Here is a 15,402-nt window from a genome sequence, read left to right on the forward strand (position 1 = left end):
TTTTTGATTTTAGCCATTCTGACAGGAGTGAGATGGTATCTCAGAGTTGCTTTGATTTGCATTTCCCGGATGGCTAAGGATGTTGAGCACTTTCTCAAGTGCCTCTCAGCCATTTTAGACTCCTCTATTGAAAACTCTCTATTTAGTTCTGCAGCCCACTTCTTAATTGGGTCCTTTGCTGTTTTGGAGACTTGCTTCTTGAGTTCTTTGTAAATTTTGGAGATCAACCCTCTGTCAGATGTGGGATTAGTGAATATTTTTCCCATTCTGTGGGCTGCCTTTTTGTCTTGCTGACTGTGTCCTTTGCCTTACAGAAGCTTCTCAGTTTCAGTAGGTCCCATTTATTAATTGTTGATCTCACTGTCTGTGCTACTGGTGTTATGTTCAGGAAGCTGTCTCCTGTACCAATTCGTTCAAGGGTACCACCCACTTTCTCTTCTAAGAGGTTCAGTGTGGCTGGATTTATGTTGAGGTCTTTGATCCATTTGGACTTAAGTTTTGTGCATGGCGATAAACATGGATCGATCCACATTTTTCTACATGCCAGTCTCCAATTATGCCAGCACCATTTGTTGAAGATGCTTTCTTTATTCCATTGTATATTTTTAGCTTCTTTGTCAAAGATCAGATGTTCGTACGTGTGTGGGTTAATACCCGGATTTTCAATTCGATTCCATTGGTCTGCCTGTCTATTTTTGTGCCAATACCAAGCTGTTTTCAGGACTATAGCTCTATAATAGAGCTTGAGGTCAGGGATAGTGATGCCTCCGGACGTTGCCTTGTTGAACAGGGTTGTTTTGGCTATCCTGGGTCTTTTGTTTTTCCATACAAAATTGATTATTGTTCTTTCAAGGTCTGTGAAGAATTGTGCTGGGATTTTAATGGGGATTGCGTTGAATCTGTAGATTGCTTTTGGCAGGATTGCCATTTTTACTACATTGATCCTACCTATCCAAGAGCATGGGAGATCTTTCCATTTTCTGAGGGCTTCTTTAATTTCTTTCTTTAAAGATTCAAAGTTCTTACGATACAGGTCTTTCACTTGTTTGGTTAGCGTTACCCCAAGGTATTTTATGTTGTTTGTGGCAATTATAAAGGGTGATGTTTCTCTGATTTCTCTTTCAGCCCTTTTATCATCTGTATATAGTAGGGCTACTGATTTTCTTGAGTTGATCTTGTAGCCTGCCACTTTTCTGAAGGTGTTAATCAGCTGTAAGAGTTCCCTGGTAGAGTTCTTTGGGTCATTGATGTAAACTATCATGTCGTCTGCAAACAGTGAAAGTTTGACCTCTTCCTTCCCAATTTGTATCCCCTTGATCCCCCTTTGTTGTCGTATGGCAATAGCTAGAACTTCAAGTACCATGTTGAAAAGGTATGGAGAGAGTGGACAGCCTTGTTTTGTTCCTGATTTTAGAGGAATTGCGTTAAGTTTCTGTCCATTTAGTTTGATGTTGGCTGTTGTTTACTGTATATAGCTTTTATTATGTTTAAGTATGTCCCTGTTATCCCAGATCTCTCCAAGACCTTTATCATGAAGGGGTGTTGCATTTTGTCAAAGACTTTTTCAGCATCTAGTGAGATGATCATGTGATTTTTGTTTTTCAGCTTGTTTATATGGTGGATTACGTTGATGGATTTTCATATGTTGAACCATCCCTGCATCCCTGGGATGAAACCTACTTGATCGTGGTGAATGATTGTTTTGATGTGTTCTTGGATCCGATTTGCCAGTATTTTATTGCATAGTTTTGCATCAATGTTCATGAGGGATATTGGTCTGAAGTTCTCTTTCTTAGTTGTATCTTTGTGTGGCTTGTGGATCAAGGTTATTGAAACCTCATAGAAAGAGTTTGGCAAAGACCCTTCTGCTTCTATTGTGTGGAACACTTTGAGAAGAATTGGTATAAGCTGTTCTTTGAATTTCTGGTAGAATTCTGCACTGAGGCCATCTGGACCTGGACTTTTTTTGGTTGGGAGACTTTTGATGACTGCTTCTATTTCCATAGGGGTTATAGGTCTATTTAAATTGCTTATCTGTACTTGATTTAGTTTTGGCAAGTGATAGCTATCCAGGAAGTCATCCATTTCCTTTAAATTTTCGAATTTTGTGGAGTACAGGTTTTCAAAGTATGACCTAATGATTCTCTGGATTTCCTCAGAGTCTGTTGTTATGTCCCCCTTTTCATTTCTGATTTTGTTAATTTGCATGTTCACTCTCTGCTGTTTGGTAAGTTTGGACAAAGTTTGTCTATCTTGTTGATTTTCTCAAAGAACCAACTCTTCGTTGCATTGATTCTTTGTATTGTTTTCCTGGTTTCTACTTTATTGGTTTCAGCCCTCAATTTGATTATTTCCTGGCGTCTACTCCTCCTGGGGGAGTTTGTTTCTTTGTGTTCTAGAGCTTTCAGCTGTGATGTTAATTCTCTGGTATAACTGTTCTCCTGTTTCTTCATGTGAGCACTTAGTGCTATGAACTTCCCCCGTAGCACTGCTTTCAAAGTGTCCCATAGGTTTGGGTATGTTGTGTCTTCATTCTCGTTGAATTCGAGGAAGTCTTTAATTTCTTTTTTTATTTCCTCTTTGACCCAGGGATGGTGCAGTTGAGCATTATTCAATTTCCATGAGTTTGTAGGTTTTCTGCAATTTGTGTTGTTGTTGAATTCTAATTTTAAAGCATGGTGGTCTGATAAGATGCATGGAGTTATTCCAATTTTTTTGTAGCTGCTGAGGTTTGATATGTTGCCAAGTATGTGGTCTATTTTTGAGAAGGTTCCATGTGGTGGTGAGAAGAAGGTATATTCTTTTTTATGTGGATGAAATGTTCTATAGATATCTGTTAATCCCAGTTGGGTCATTACTTCTATTAGACTCTTTGCTTCTTTGTTGAGTTTCTGTCTGGTATTCCTGTCTAGTGGTGAGAGTGGTGTGTTGAAATCTCCCACTATAACTGTGTGGGGCTTTAGATGAGATTTAAGTTCTAATAATGTTTCTCTAACGAATGTGGATGCCTTTGTATTTGGGGCATAGATGTTCAGGATAGACACTTCATCTTGGTGGGTTTCACCTGTGATGAGTATGTAATGACCTCCTTCATCTCTTTTGATTGATTTTATTTTAAAGTCCAGTTTGTTAGATATTAGGATTGCTACCCCTGCTTGTTTCTTGGGTCTATTTGATTGAAAAATTTTTCCCAACCTTTAACTCTCAAGTAATGTCTGTCTTTGAGGGTGAGGTGTGTTTCTTGTATGCAGCAGAAGGAAGGGTTCTGTCTTCGAATCCATTCTGCTAGTCTGTGTCTTTTTATGGGTGAGTTAAGGCCGTTAATATTGAGGGATATTAATGACCATTGATTGCTCATCCTTCTTCGATTTGCGATGGTTGTTGTTGGTGGAATTATGGGTGGAATTTCACCCCTTTGTTCTTTTGGCTGTTGGTAGAGAGGGATTCTCTAATGCTTATGTTTTTCTGGTTGTAGTTAGCTTCCTTGGGTTGGAGTTTTCCTTCCAAAATTTTCTGTAGGGCTGGGTTAGTGGACACATATTGCTTGAATCTAGTTTTGTCATGGAATATCTTGTTTTCTCCGTCTATAGTGATTGAGAGCTTTGCCCGGTATGGTAGTCTGTGCTGGCATCCATGGTCTCTTAGTGTAGGTAGAATATCTATCCAGGACCTTCTGGCTTTCAGAGTTTCCATGGAGAAATCAGGTGTAATTCTGATAGGTCTGCCTTTATATGTTACTTGACCTTTTTCCTTAGCTGCTCTTAATATTCTTTCTTTATTCTGTATGTTTGGGGTCTTGATTATTATGTGGCGAGGGGAATTTTTTTTGTGGTCCACTCTATTTGGTGTTCTGTAGGCTTCTTGTACCTTCATTGGCATGTCTTTCTTAAGGTTGGGAAAGTTTTCTTCTATGATTTTGTTGAATATGCTTTCTGCCCCTTTGAGGTGGATTTCTTCTCCTTCTTCTATACCTATTATTCTTAGGTTTGGTCTTTTCATGGTGTCCCATATTTCCTGGATGTTTTGTGTTAAGGATTTGTTGGATTTAAGGTTTTCTTTGGTTGAAAAATCCATTTCTCCTAGTGTAACTTCAACACTTGAGATTCTGTCTTCCATCTCTTCTATTCTGTTGGTAATGCTTGTATTGGTAGTGCCTGACTGTTTGTCCTGCTTTTCTATTTTCTGCCTTTCTTCAGATTGTGTTTTTTTAATGTCTCTTTTTCAGTTTTCAACCGTTGAAGTGTTTGCATGGCTTCTTGCAATTTTCTGTTTATCTTTTTGTCCATTTGTTGCCTTTTATGAATTTTTTGGTTTGTTCTTTCTTCCATTTCTTGCATTTTTTGGTTTGCTTTTTGTTCCATTTCTCGCATTTTGTGCTTTGTTTCTTCTTCCATTTCCTGCCTTTTTTGGTTTGTTTCTTCTTCCATTTTTTTCATTTTTTGCTTTGTTTTTTCTTCCATTTGTTGCATTTTTTCCTTTGTTTCTTCTTCCATTTCTTGCCTTTTTTGGTATGTTTCTTCTTCCAATTCTTGCATTTTTTGCTTTGTTTTTTCTTCCATTTCTTGCATTTTTTGCTTTGTTTCTTCTTCCATTTCCTGCCTTTTTTGGTTTGTTTTTTCTTCCAATTCTTGCATTTTGTGGTTTGTTTTTTCTTCTATTTCTTGCATTTTTTGGTTTGTTTTTTCTTCCATTTCTTTGAGGGATTTTCCTATATCCTCTTTTAGGTCCTCTATCATTTTCATGAAAGTGCTTTTAAGGTCATTCTCTTCTGCTTTGTTCGCATTGGAATGTTGGGGTCTTGCTGGTGTTGAGTCTCTAGAATCTGGCGGTGTCATATTTGTTTTTCTGTTGCTGAGTGTGTTTTTGTATTGTCTCTTTCCCATCTCTTGTTCTAGTGGGTGCAGAAAGAGCCCCTTACTGGTCTGGGGACCAGAGTTCCCTTTTGGTGGGTGCTAGCAAGTCCAATAATCTGGTGGTTCTTCTATTCCGTGTCCAAATGCTGGTTCCGTGGGTGGAGAAGAAGAACAGGAATCTGGGGCGCTTAGCCTCCTACCTGGTCCCCTGGACCCTATGCTGGGTCCTGTTGTACCTGATCCAGAACAGCTACTTCCCTGGTCTCCCTGGCTCCTCTGGTTTCCTGGTCTCATTGGCGGGAGAGAAGACCTGGAGTCTGGGGTGCTTGGCTCCCACCGGGATTGGGAGCTCTGTGCAGTTCCCAGGCGATCTGCAGGTACTGGAACACAGGCTGGGAAGCCGGCCTGTTTACCTGAAGCTGCCGGAGGAACCTCTGCTTCCCTGGACTCCCAGCCTCCTCTGGTTTCCTGGTCTCGTTGGTGGGAGAGAAGACCTGGAGTCTGGGGTGCTTGGCTCCCGCTGGGATTGGGAGCTCTGTGTAGTTCCCAGGCGATCTGCAGGCACTGGAACACAGGCCGGGAAGCTGGCCTGTTTACCTGATGCTACCGGAGGAACCTCTCAACTTAATTAGTTCTTAAACATCTCCATAAACAGAAAGTAATAATCATGGACAACCTCTGCAATGACTCTTAAATTATTATTTTGTATAGTTATTAGTTGTATGAAATTTGTGAAAAGCTTCTTAAAATTTCTGACTTGATCCTCATTTGTGAATGAAGAGACATAGAGAAGGGGTCTGATGGTGTTTGCCTTCCAGAGTCTAACTCCCCCCCTCATTTCTCCCTCCCCTTCCCTCTCCTTCTGCCTCTCATGGACTCCATCATATATCATATCTTCTTCATTCTGGGCCTCATAATATTTTTATTTTCTTTTTAAAATGCACTACAGGGGGCTATTTTCATACAGATATATACTCTAAGTGTACTCTCATCCATACCTTGCTGTTCTCCACATCTCCTTGCACTAATTTTCTCCATTCTCTGTTTACTTTTACTTTCACTATGTATGTATGTATGTATGTATGTATGTATGTATGTATGAATGGATGTGTTTGTGTGTGTGTGTGTGTGTCTAGGACCCACAACTGAAGGAAAACATGCAATGTATGTCAGAGACTAGCTTAATTTGCTTGCTTATTATGGCTATCTCCAGTTTTGTGCAAATGACATGACTTCCTTAGGGATAAATAATATCTGATTGTGTTTGTATGCCATATTTTGTTAATCTGTTCCTCTGTTGTTGGTTCTACAACTTTTCTATTGTTAATATGGCTGTGATTTGTGAGCACTGGCGTAAAGGTATCTCTATGATATGTTGATTTGGACTCCGAGGCGATATACCTGGGTCATCTGAAAACCCTAGCTTTGTGAGAAATTTTTATACTGATTTTTTTATGTCTAGAATAGTTTACATTCTATGAGCAGAGTGTAAGGTTGCCCTATAGTCTGCAATCTTGACTGTATTTGCTATTTGCTTTCTTGATGACAGCCATTCTTAATAAGGGAAGTGTAATCTCAGTGCCTCTTTTATTTGCATTGTTCTGATGGCCATTGACTTTTGATCCTGTTTCTTGGTAATGTGTACTTACTTCATTATTCAAGACCTGATTTTGCTCTTATTAACCAGTTTATTATTTAGGTTATTTTGGGTTTTGATGTTTGATTTTATTTTGAATTCTTTGTATATTATAGATATTAATCTTCTATTATATATATAAAATCAGTAGAGTTAATATTTTATCCTTCATTATATGAATATACAGTTTTCTCAGCACTATTTGTTGAAGAATCAGTATTTCTAGAATTTTTGTGAAAAAAATAAGGTGGCTATACCTTGGCCCACTATTCTGTCCTTTCATCTGTGTGCCCATTTTTACAAATGGAATGTACTATGCTGCTTTTATTACTATAGCTCTGAAATACCTCTTAAAATCAGGTATGATTATGCCTCCAACACTGTTCTTTGTGTTTATGATTGTTTGGGCTACAGAGGATCTTTTGTGATTCCATATGAAATTTGTGATTTGTTTTTCATTTTTTTTGAAGAAGGACATTGGGATTTTGATGAGGATTGCACTGAATTGTTGCGTTGCTTTGTGTATTGCCATGAGCCGCAATGTTAATTCTTTAAATTCATGACCTTGGGAGTTTTCTTTTAATCTTCTAGAGTTTTCTCTCATTTCTTTCCTCGGTGTTTTAAAGTTTCCATTATAAAGTTCTTTGACTTCCTTGGTTATGTTCCTTCTGAGATGTTTGAATTTTTCTTTAGGCAATTGTGTATGTGATTGTTTTTCTGACTTTGTTCATAGTATAGTATTGGTATATAGGAAGGTCACTTCTTAGCTGTTTTTTATGTGACAAAATATTATGGTAATAAAAGCAATGTAAACAAGAAGGGTTTAGTCTAGGTTCTGGGCACAGTTCATGATGACAGGGAAGTCAAGTGGTAGAAGTTTGGAACATCTGTTCTCATTGTACCTGCAGTCAAGAAGCAATGAAAAACTCATAAGGCTGCTCAGTTTCTTTTCTCTACCACTAGGTGATGGTGTCTTCCATGGTGAACAGGTTTTTTCACCTCCTAGTTAGGGTTACTATTGCTTTGATGAAAAACCATGACCAAAAGCAAGTTGGGGAGGAAAGGATTTATTTTGCTTATGCTTCCTTATCACCACAGGAAGTCAGGACAGGAACTCAAACAGAGCAGAAACCTGAAAGCAGGAGCGATACAGCAGCCATGGAGGAATATTGCTTACTGGCTTGCTTCTCATGGCTTATTCGTCCTGCTTTCTTACAGAACCCAGATCCATCAGCCTGGGGTGACACCACCTACAATGGTCTGGGTCCTCCCCTATCACTAATTAAGAACATTCCCTACAAGCCCATTTCTATAGCCTGATCTTAAGAAGGCATTTTCTCAATTGGGATGCCCTCCTCTCAGATGGCTTTTGGTTGTGTCAAGTTGACATAAAGCTAGCTAGAACAATAACAAAGATTAATTCCCCAAAGGCATGCCCATCAGTCCTTCCCCACCACACTATTCATTTCTCTGTTACTTTTATGTTTTGCTACTCTGCTAAGAGTTTTCTGGTAGAGGTTTTATATATATATTAAAGGTCTGATTAGTTATTTGTTACTTTAAAGACTTAGCTTTGCCTGGATTTCTTAGAAGCACTGGCTCCCAGGAAGGAAAGCCTGTATCTCTTGGCAATATGTTGCTAGCATTTTTCTTTAACTTCTTTCATTCTCTTGGCCAAAAGTTTAGAACACTCATCACCCTCTCCTCATTTTTCTTAGTGCATTTTTCTTTGGAGCAACACTCAGGTCCCCCTGTTGTAGGACATGTGGAATAACATAATGTTGCATCTTAGACACTGAATTTTGAGTGCTTTGCTACTAGACTTATTACCTTCTTTCTTCAAGGGCTTTCTGACGACTTATTGGTGGACATCATTGTCTTTAGAGAGATTTAGAAGTTTCCAGATTCTGCTAGCTTATTTGTGCCCCAGCTTGAGATACAGTAGTATCTATCAGCTTAGGAACAGCCCCCACTCCCCGTCCGAGTTGAAAACACTCAGACTGGCATCTGCAATGCATCCTGAACACACTTGTGCTCCCTTTCTTGCATTCTCCTCAGTCTATAACAAAAATACCCCTACTCAAGAGTAGGCACACTCTCTTGTGGGTCAAGAAATGTTTCATGTGAAAACATTGTTTTACCTCCTTCAAAACTCATAACCCTTCCTCTCTTCACCCAGAGCATCAGGAGCTACTTACTTATGTGTCATGTACTTCTGATAGAAGGTATGAAGTTTGTGTTCATTGTGTACTTCAATGAGTTTCTGAGTGGATGACTGGGAAGGAGACATTCAGTTTCATCTTGACATGGCAACCAGTTAGGAGGTGTCACAGAAAAAGAACTCTAGTGGAGTTTTTAGGGAGTCTAAATTATAGGCTCATGTTTCCAAATAGGGGTAGGAATTCTTCCTTTCCTACTTGATTCATTTTATTTCCTTCTCTTGTTTTTATTGTTCTAGCTGAGATTTCTATCACTATATTATGAGCAAAGAACATAAGAACTCTTGGCTTATTCTTGATTTTAGTGGGGATGGTTTTATTTTCAATCTCATTTAGTATAATTTTGGTTACACATTTGTTATATATAGCTTTTATTATTTTGAGATATGTTTTGTCATTCCTATTTTCTTCAGGACTTTTATCATGAGGGAATGTGTCTTTCTGCATTGATTAAGCTAGCTTTATTCACATTTGTGTTCATTGGTGACAAAATTCTGTAATTTTCTTTTTATATGCCTTTACCTGGCTTTAGTAACAAGGTTATGCTACCTTTGTAGAGACATTTGACTGTGATCCTTCCCTTTCTATTTGATGAAATAGTTTGTGAAATGTTGGTGTTAGTTCTTTGGATGCCTGGCAAAATTAGCAATGAAGACATCTGAACCTGGACTTTTTTTGGAAGATATGTCTTTTTTTTAGATTTATTTGTAATTCAATCTCATGACTTGTTGTAGATCTATGGATTTTTATTTCATATTAGTTTAATTTGGGGAAGGTCATATGTGTCTAAAAATTCATCCATTTTAAAAGGATTTTTCCAGTTTAGTAGAATATGGGTTTTAGACATGTATCATAATAATATTTTTATTCATATTTGTTGTAATGTCTCCCTTTTGATATTTAATTTTTATTTGGGTCTTCTCATTCTTTCTTTTAGTCAATGTTGCTAAGGGTTTATCAATACAGTGCACTTTTTAAAGGGCCAACTCTTTTCTTGTTTCATTAATTCTTGGCATTGGTTTCTTTCTCTTTTTTCATTTCATTTCTTTCCTATCCTCTCTTATCTTAATTATTTCTTTCCTTCTATTGACTTCATGGTTTTCCAAGGTTCTAAAGTGCATAATTAAGTTGTTTGAGATTTTTCACTTTTAAATTTTTTATAGACGTGTGCTGTTTTATTACAAAGAGACACAAATAAAAATATCTCCAAATGGAAGCTAGGCTAACAACCTTTATCTACAGAATTTGGGGAAGACAGGGCAATGTGAATTTTTCTGCTTGCTTGAGACTAGTGGGAAGGTATAAACAGAACCAATCTAAAAATGGCTAAGATTATCTAAGCCTGAAAATATCCTGGAGAGGCAATATATCTGTCTACAGGTAGAGTATCATTCTAAACATTGTCTACACATCATTGGAACCACATGACCCTTCTCCATATTATCACCCAGAAATAATCTATCTTAGTTATTTATTATTTATTTGTTGCTATTATCTATCTTATAATAGTCATTCAGTTAGTAAGATGAACTAAATGCTATGATGCTGTAACAGTACCGATATTAATGCTATTAACCTATTTCTAGGTTCCTATTGCCCAAGAGCAGCATGGGTGACTTTGTAACGGTGTCATCATTGGAGGAGGTCATATCACTTTCTGTGTATAGGCATCTTTACCTTCTTACAGAAGAAGAAAATGTTATTTTGATGGAAAAGTCTGGAGGTCATATAATGCCAAAATGCATCATAATTTTGGCTCTGTTTGGACATTGCTCTGCCCTACTGATGTAGAACAACACATTTCTGATGCTTTTTAAAACACCAGCATAATTTCCATGGCCATTGTGAACCCTGGGAGAGGAAGCTTCATGTCTGTGGGAGGGCTGCACCACATCTCCTCACATGGAAATGGCAGGTAAGATTAAACAACCACCCCTACCTTTAAGTTTCTAGGTCTAGTTCTATGACTTGAGCTTAGACAAGGCACTGCAAATCTGGAAGATGGGCTACTAAGGACACATGAATTATAAACTTTTAAGATTTATAGATAATTTTGGATTGGAAAACTATATTTGAAGTATGATGATATTTAAAGTGTTTCCAACTTGTGATCCTCCTGCCTCTGCTTCCTTCAGCAAATACTACTGACATGGGGAAAGGCCTTGGTCCTGCCCTGGATGACAGACTCTGGAGATCCTCCCATGGAGGGCCTCACCCTCCCTGGGGAATGGTGTGGGGATTGGTGTGGGATTGGTTGGGGCGCTGGTAGAGGGACAAGGGAGGAGGGGTGGAAGAGGGAGCTGAGATTGACATGTGAAGCATGCATGTTTCTAATTTAAATAAAACATATATTGAAGAAAAAAGTAAAGTGTTTCCATTCAACATTAAATAATATAACAGTTATAAATGTGTAGCTGCTATGACAATAACAAATTGCCAGATTAACTTTCTAAAATGATGAGTTATGGTTATTTTGGTTCAGTCAAAAAATGTCATATCAATACCAGATCTTACTCATTCACAGTTCCATGAAACTCAATATGGCCAATGGTCTCTTCCTTCTTTTACTATCCCCTTTCTCTTCTCTGTGGGGTGAATTTCTAGCTGCCTTATTTCTTTACTACTTCCTCCATCTTCCTGTTGAGTTTCCCTCTCCTTTATATTTGTCCCTTGCTCTGGTAGGGGCCTTCTAATGTTTTTTTCCTACATATAATCTATGATTGACCTTATATACTCACAGGGTACCAAGTACCACAATTTGACAAACTCTAGCATGGATCTACATGGTTGATCTGCAGAGACAAGAAGCAGGAATTGAAGCAAAGACCACAGAAGAATGCTGCTTACTGTCTTGTTCCCATGGCCTACACAGATTGCTTTTTTATACCACCCAGGCTCACCTGCCCAGGGATAACACCACCCACAGTAGGTTGTACCCTTCAACCTCATTCATAAATCAAGAAAATGTCCTATAGGCACAAACCCAGGATAATCTTATAAACACAATTCCTCATTTGAGACTCCTTTTTCCCAGGTAGCTCTAGAATGTCTAGTGACTAAAACTAACTAGCACATTTGTCCCTGCTGTGTTTCACATTCAGTAAGTTTCATATTGAGCCCATTGTCTTCTTCTTTAACAGACTCATCTTCCATTTTTTTCTTTAACTTGAAAGATGGCATCAATGTTCACAAACTGAGGGAAGATGTTCCTGTAAAGAGTTGATTTAAAATTATGTGTTTGTGTATGCTCACAGGCAACAAACAATTCCTTTAAGTGATAAATTGCATTTCCAGTTAAAGCAGAGGTAGGTGGGAGGAAGATGGTGGCAAATTGAAGGTTCAGACTATTCAATGGTAATAATGAATGCTTAACTCTAATTAGAGTCCTATTGACTTTTCAAAGTCTACCTAAGTGGAGTCTTTTGTCAAGATATCAAAAATAGTACTTTAAAATGAAATATTTGTGTATTTAGTGTTGATAGTCAAATATACAATAAAACACCATACACTAAAAGTGTATGATTGATGGGCTTTTGTTATTTTTCAATCTCTGTTTTAGGTAGATGTTATTTTATTTGAAAACTTAATTTTAAAATATATTGAATTTTCCTGGTCAGAAGTCAAATTTATCTAGTAACTACTACTTGTATAAAAACATCATAATGAGGTGCCTCGTTAGTGCAGTAAGTAGCGTCAGTCTCATAAAAACATCAAAATGTATATTGCTTCATTTTTATTATGTTTTTGGTTGTGAGCCTACCCTTTATTTAACAGTTGAGCCATCTGTCCAGCCTGCTTCATCTTTATTACACACACACACACACACACACACACACACACTATACTGCATAGAACCTTCAAGAGAGTAAAAGTATTTTCCTAATTGCTTCCTGACTAATTAGTTATACAAAATATTTTATCAGAACTAATATTTTATGAGACTAATTGTTTTCTGACTATTTAGTCAGACAAATATTTTATAAGAAAAAAATGAACCAGGTTATAAATTGCTCATAATGTGTATTGCTTCCTGTGATAGTCAGCAGTATTGAATCTGGTGGTGTGTGTTATAATGTCTGAAGACAAACTGCAAGTTTGGAGGTTCTGGTGACATTCAGAGTACCCCAGTTACACACTGGTCGGCGGATAATCACGTCAATTTGTTTCAGACTGGATTCTATTATATGTAATAGAGGAGATACCTATTTTTATGTAATTTATCATATTTTCAAGTTGTAAGGTTTGTTTTTAAAACAAATAAAAATGTTGATAATTTTATAAAATAGTTGCCACGATATAAAATTTACAAGCATAATATGATTTGTTTGAATAGATTTGAGAAAATTTATATATATGTGTATATATAAATCTTTTTTCATTTTCTTTCAGTTATGGAACTTCCATATTCTGAATAATAAGCAATAAACTTTCCCCATATGACTGAATATACAATTCCATCATGTGTTTCGAGTATAAAGTAGGGGTGTTGAAGGAGCTGGAGAAAAGATTGTTGGAAGAAAAATCTTGAAATTACCTCTTCAGAGATGTTAGTACATTGGTCGAGTGCATGGTTCCCTACAAGCATGAGGATTTAAGGTGGGCTTTTGCCATTCACTTGGGTACAAAGGAGGAGTGTCCCTCTAGTTACAAATAATGTTTGTTTTTAATCATGTTTTTCTCTGACAGTTCGTGATTTTCATCTATTAAAAAGGGATGTAAGAGTAGCTTTATTGTATGTCTGTAAAAAAAAGTAAGCACTGGAGGTCTCCAGCATGTTAGACTATAGTATAACTCTGCTGATTGTGCATTTCAATTACACAGAGTGAGAGAAGGAAAAATAGTTGCCCCAGAGAAGAGCACACCAATTAGTTGTCCAATAGCAAATTATCAGCCTTGAAAACATACATTTAAGTAACATTATACAGACTGAGAAGGTCGTATTCAGAAATATATATGTATTTTTTTCTTTGATTTTTTAATTGAGCTATATATTCTTCCCTCCTCCCATCCCCTCATCCCCTCTCCCTTTGCACCCTCCCCCTGCCCCCATGCTCCCAATTTACTCAGGAGATGTTATCTTTTTCCCCTTCCTAGGAGGATCCATGTTTGTCTCTCTTAGGGTTCTTTTTGTTACCTCGGTTCTCTGTGATTGTGGTATATATGTGTGTTATATACACACATATTATATATTATGCTTTTATACACATGTATGCATTTCATAATAACAAAAAAGAGTCCAAATTTTGAAAGAACAAGATGGGTACATGGGAGGGTTTGGAAGGAGGAAAAGGAAGGGGAAATTATGTAATTATATCATGTCAAAAAAATAAAAAACCAGTGAATTACGAGTAAGATTCTTTTTGAACTGTCTAACCACACACTTAAGTGTGGCATACTGTCAGCCGGGGCAGATGAGTGAGCAGCTCCAATGAGTGGAGTCATGGGTGATAATGTACTCACCAATAAGGTACATGCCAATCCAGTCTCCAGCATCGACTTCTTCCTTGATGTCCCAGTGGATCACCAGATCCTGGGAGTGCCCTATAGAATAGTAGGAGCTGCTAACCATGAGTGTAGAGCGGCTGTCTGAAGTGACCAGGTCAGTGTCACTGGTGGAGCGAGGGATGGTGATGCCATCATGGGCGCCATTTCTAATGTCTATGTTGTGGAACTGGTCTGGGTTGTAGCTGTAGCGGAGGGGCTCCTTGCACCGGCGTCGGCTCTGGGAGTTTCTAGATGGAGACGCCATGGCAGCCAGGCCTAAAAACCTGTTCTGGTACAGATTCTGTAGAAGAAAGAAGATACTGAGCAGGATCACAAAAAAACAGCAAATCTTGTCACGTCCTGATAGATATCAAGATATGTTGAGGGAAATAAACTGGGAGGGGGCTGCCCTTCGGAGAGATGTGAAACATAACACACAGCACCTTTTTCACGACAGGGGCCTTTTGTCTGCATCCACAAAGAACAAATACACAAGGCAGTTATCTGTTCATGCGCTCCTGGAGCCTGTTTCCTCCAGCTCCGTCCAGTCTAGTTTATTCTGGAAGGCGCAGCCTGCAGGTAGAAGCCCTGTTCCCAAATAGGCACCCACTTCTTGAGTTCTCTAACATCAGTGCAATTGATTCAAGTTTTATCCTTTTTTAGGGTAAATTACGATCATCTTCATTGTCTATTTCTGTCATTCTTGATACATTCAATTCCTTCACACAGTCCAGAATGGTTCCTCCTGGATGAGGTAGGCCCTCTTCATTTTTAACCCCTTGATTCTATGGTATGTTTCTGGGCCCTCTGAAATGTCTATTAAAATTTTTATTCTAGTACTTTTAGAATACCAGAACTGTTGATCAGATCTGATCTCATAGAACTATCTTCATTCAACTGTAACTGTAGAAAACACTGCAGTTGCTTTTTCTTTGTTAGTGTTTAAAATTAGCAAACCTGGAGGGTTGCCATGACATAGAACTTAAGCGGGCATTCACTTTCAAAACAAGCAAGAGTGACTCTGATTTCATCGATGAATATTAAGATTCGATTAACATTCACATTTGGGGGACTTCAGCTTTAAAGGGTTCATGTTCTGTGTCCAATAGCATTTTTGCTTTCACAAAAGAAAAGCTCAGAAAAAGCACTGACTCACATTGTTCAGACTCCAGGGACTATACCTTATTATACAGACCGATTAAGTGACAGC

General features: G+C 37.9%; 1 protein-coding gene across 7 annotated transcripts in view; it reads right to left on the reverse strand.

Annotated features, from left to right (window-relative positions):
• Window positions 1-15,402, reverse strand: part of Hecw1 (HECT, C2 and WW domain containing E3 ubiquitin protein ligase 1) — a 279,382-nt gene that overhangs the window by 135,514 nt on the left and 128,466 nt on the right. For all 7 annotated transcript variants that reach the window (XM_040755624.1, XM_040755621.1, XM_040755623.1 and 4 more), the window contains one exon: window positions 14,169-14,493. In XM_040755624.1, coding sequence (XP_040611558.1) covers window positions 14,169-14,493 — 325 coding nt within the window. The remainder of the gene's footprint in view (window positions 1-14,168; window positions 14,494-15,402) is intronic.

The sequence above is a fragment of the Mesocricetus auratus genome, unplaced genomic scaffold, assembly GCF_017639785.1.
Source record: "Mesocricetus auratus isolate SY011 unplaced genomic scaffold, BCM_Maur_2.0 Super-Scaffold_100013, whole genome shotgun sequence".
Taxonomy (NCBI): Eukaryota; Metazoa; Chordata; class Mammalia; order Rodentia; family Cricetidae; genus Mesocricetus; species Mesocricetus auratus.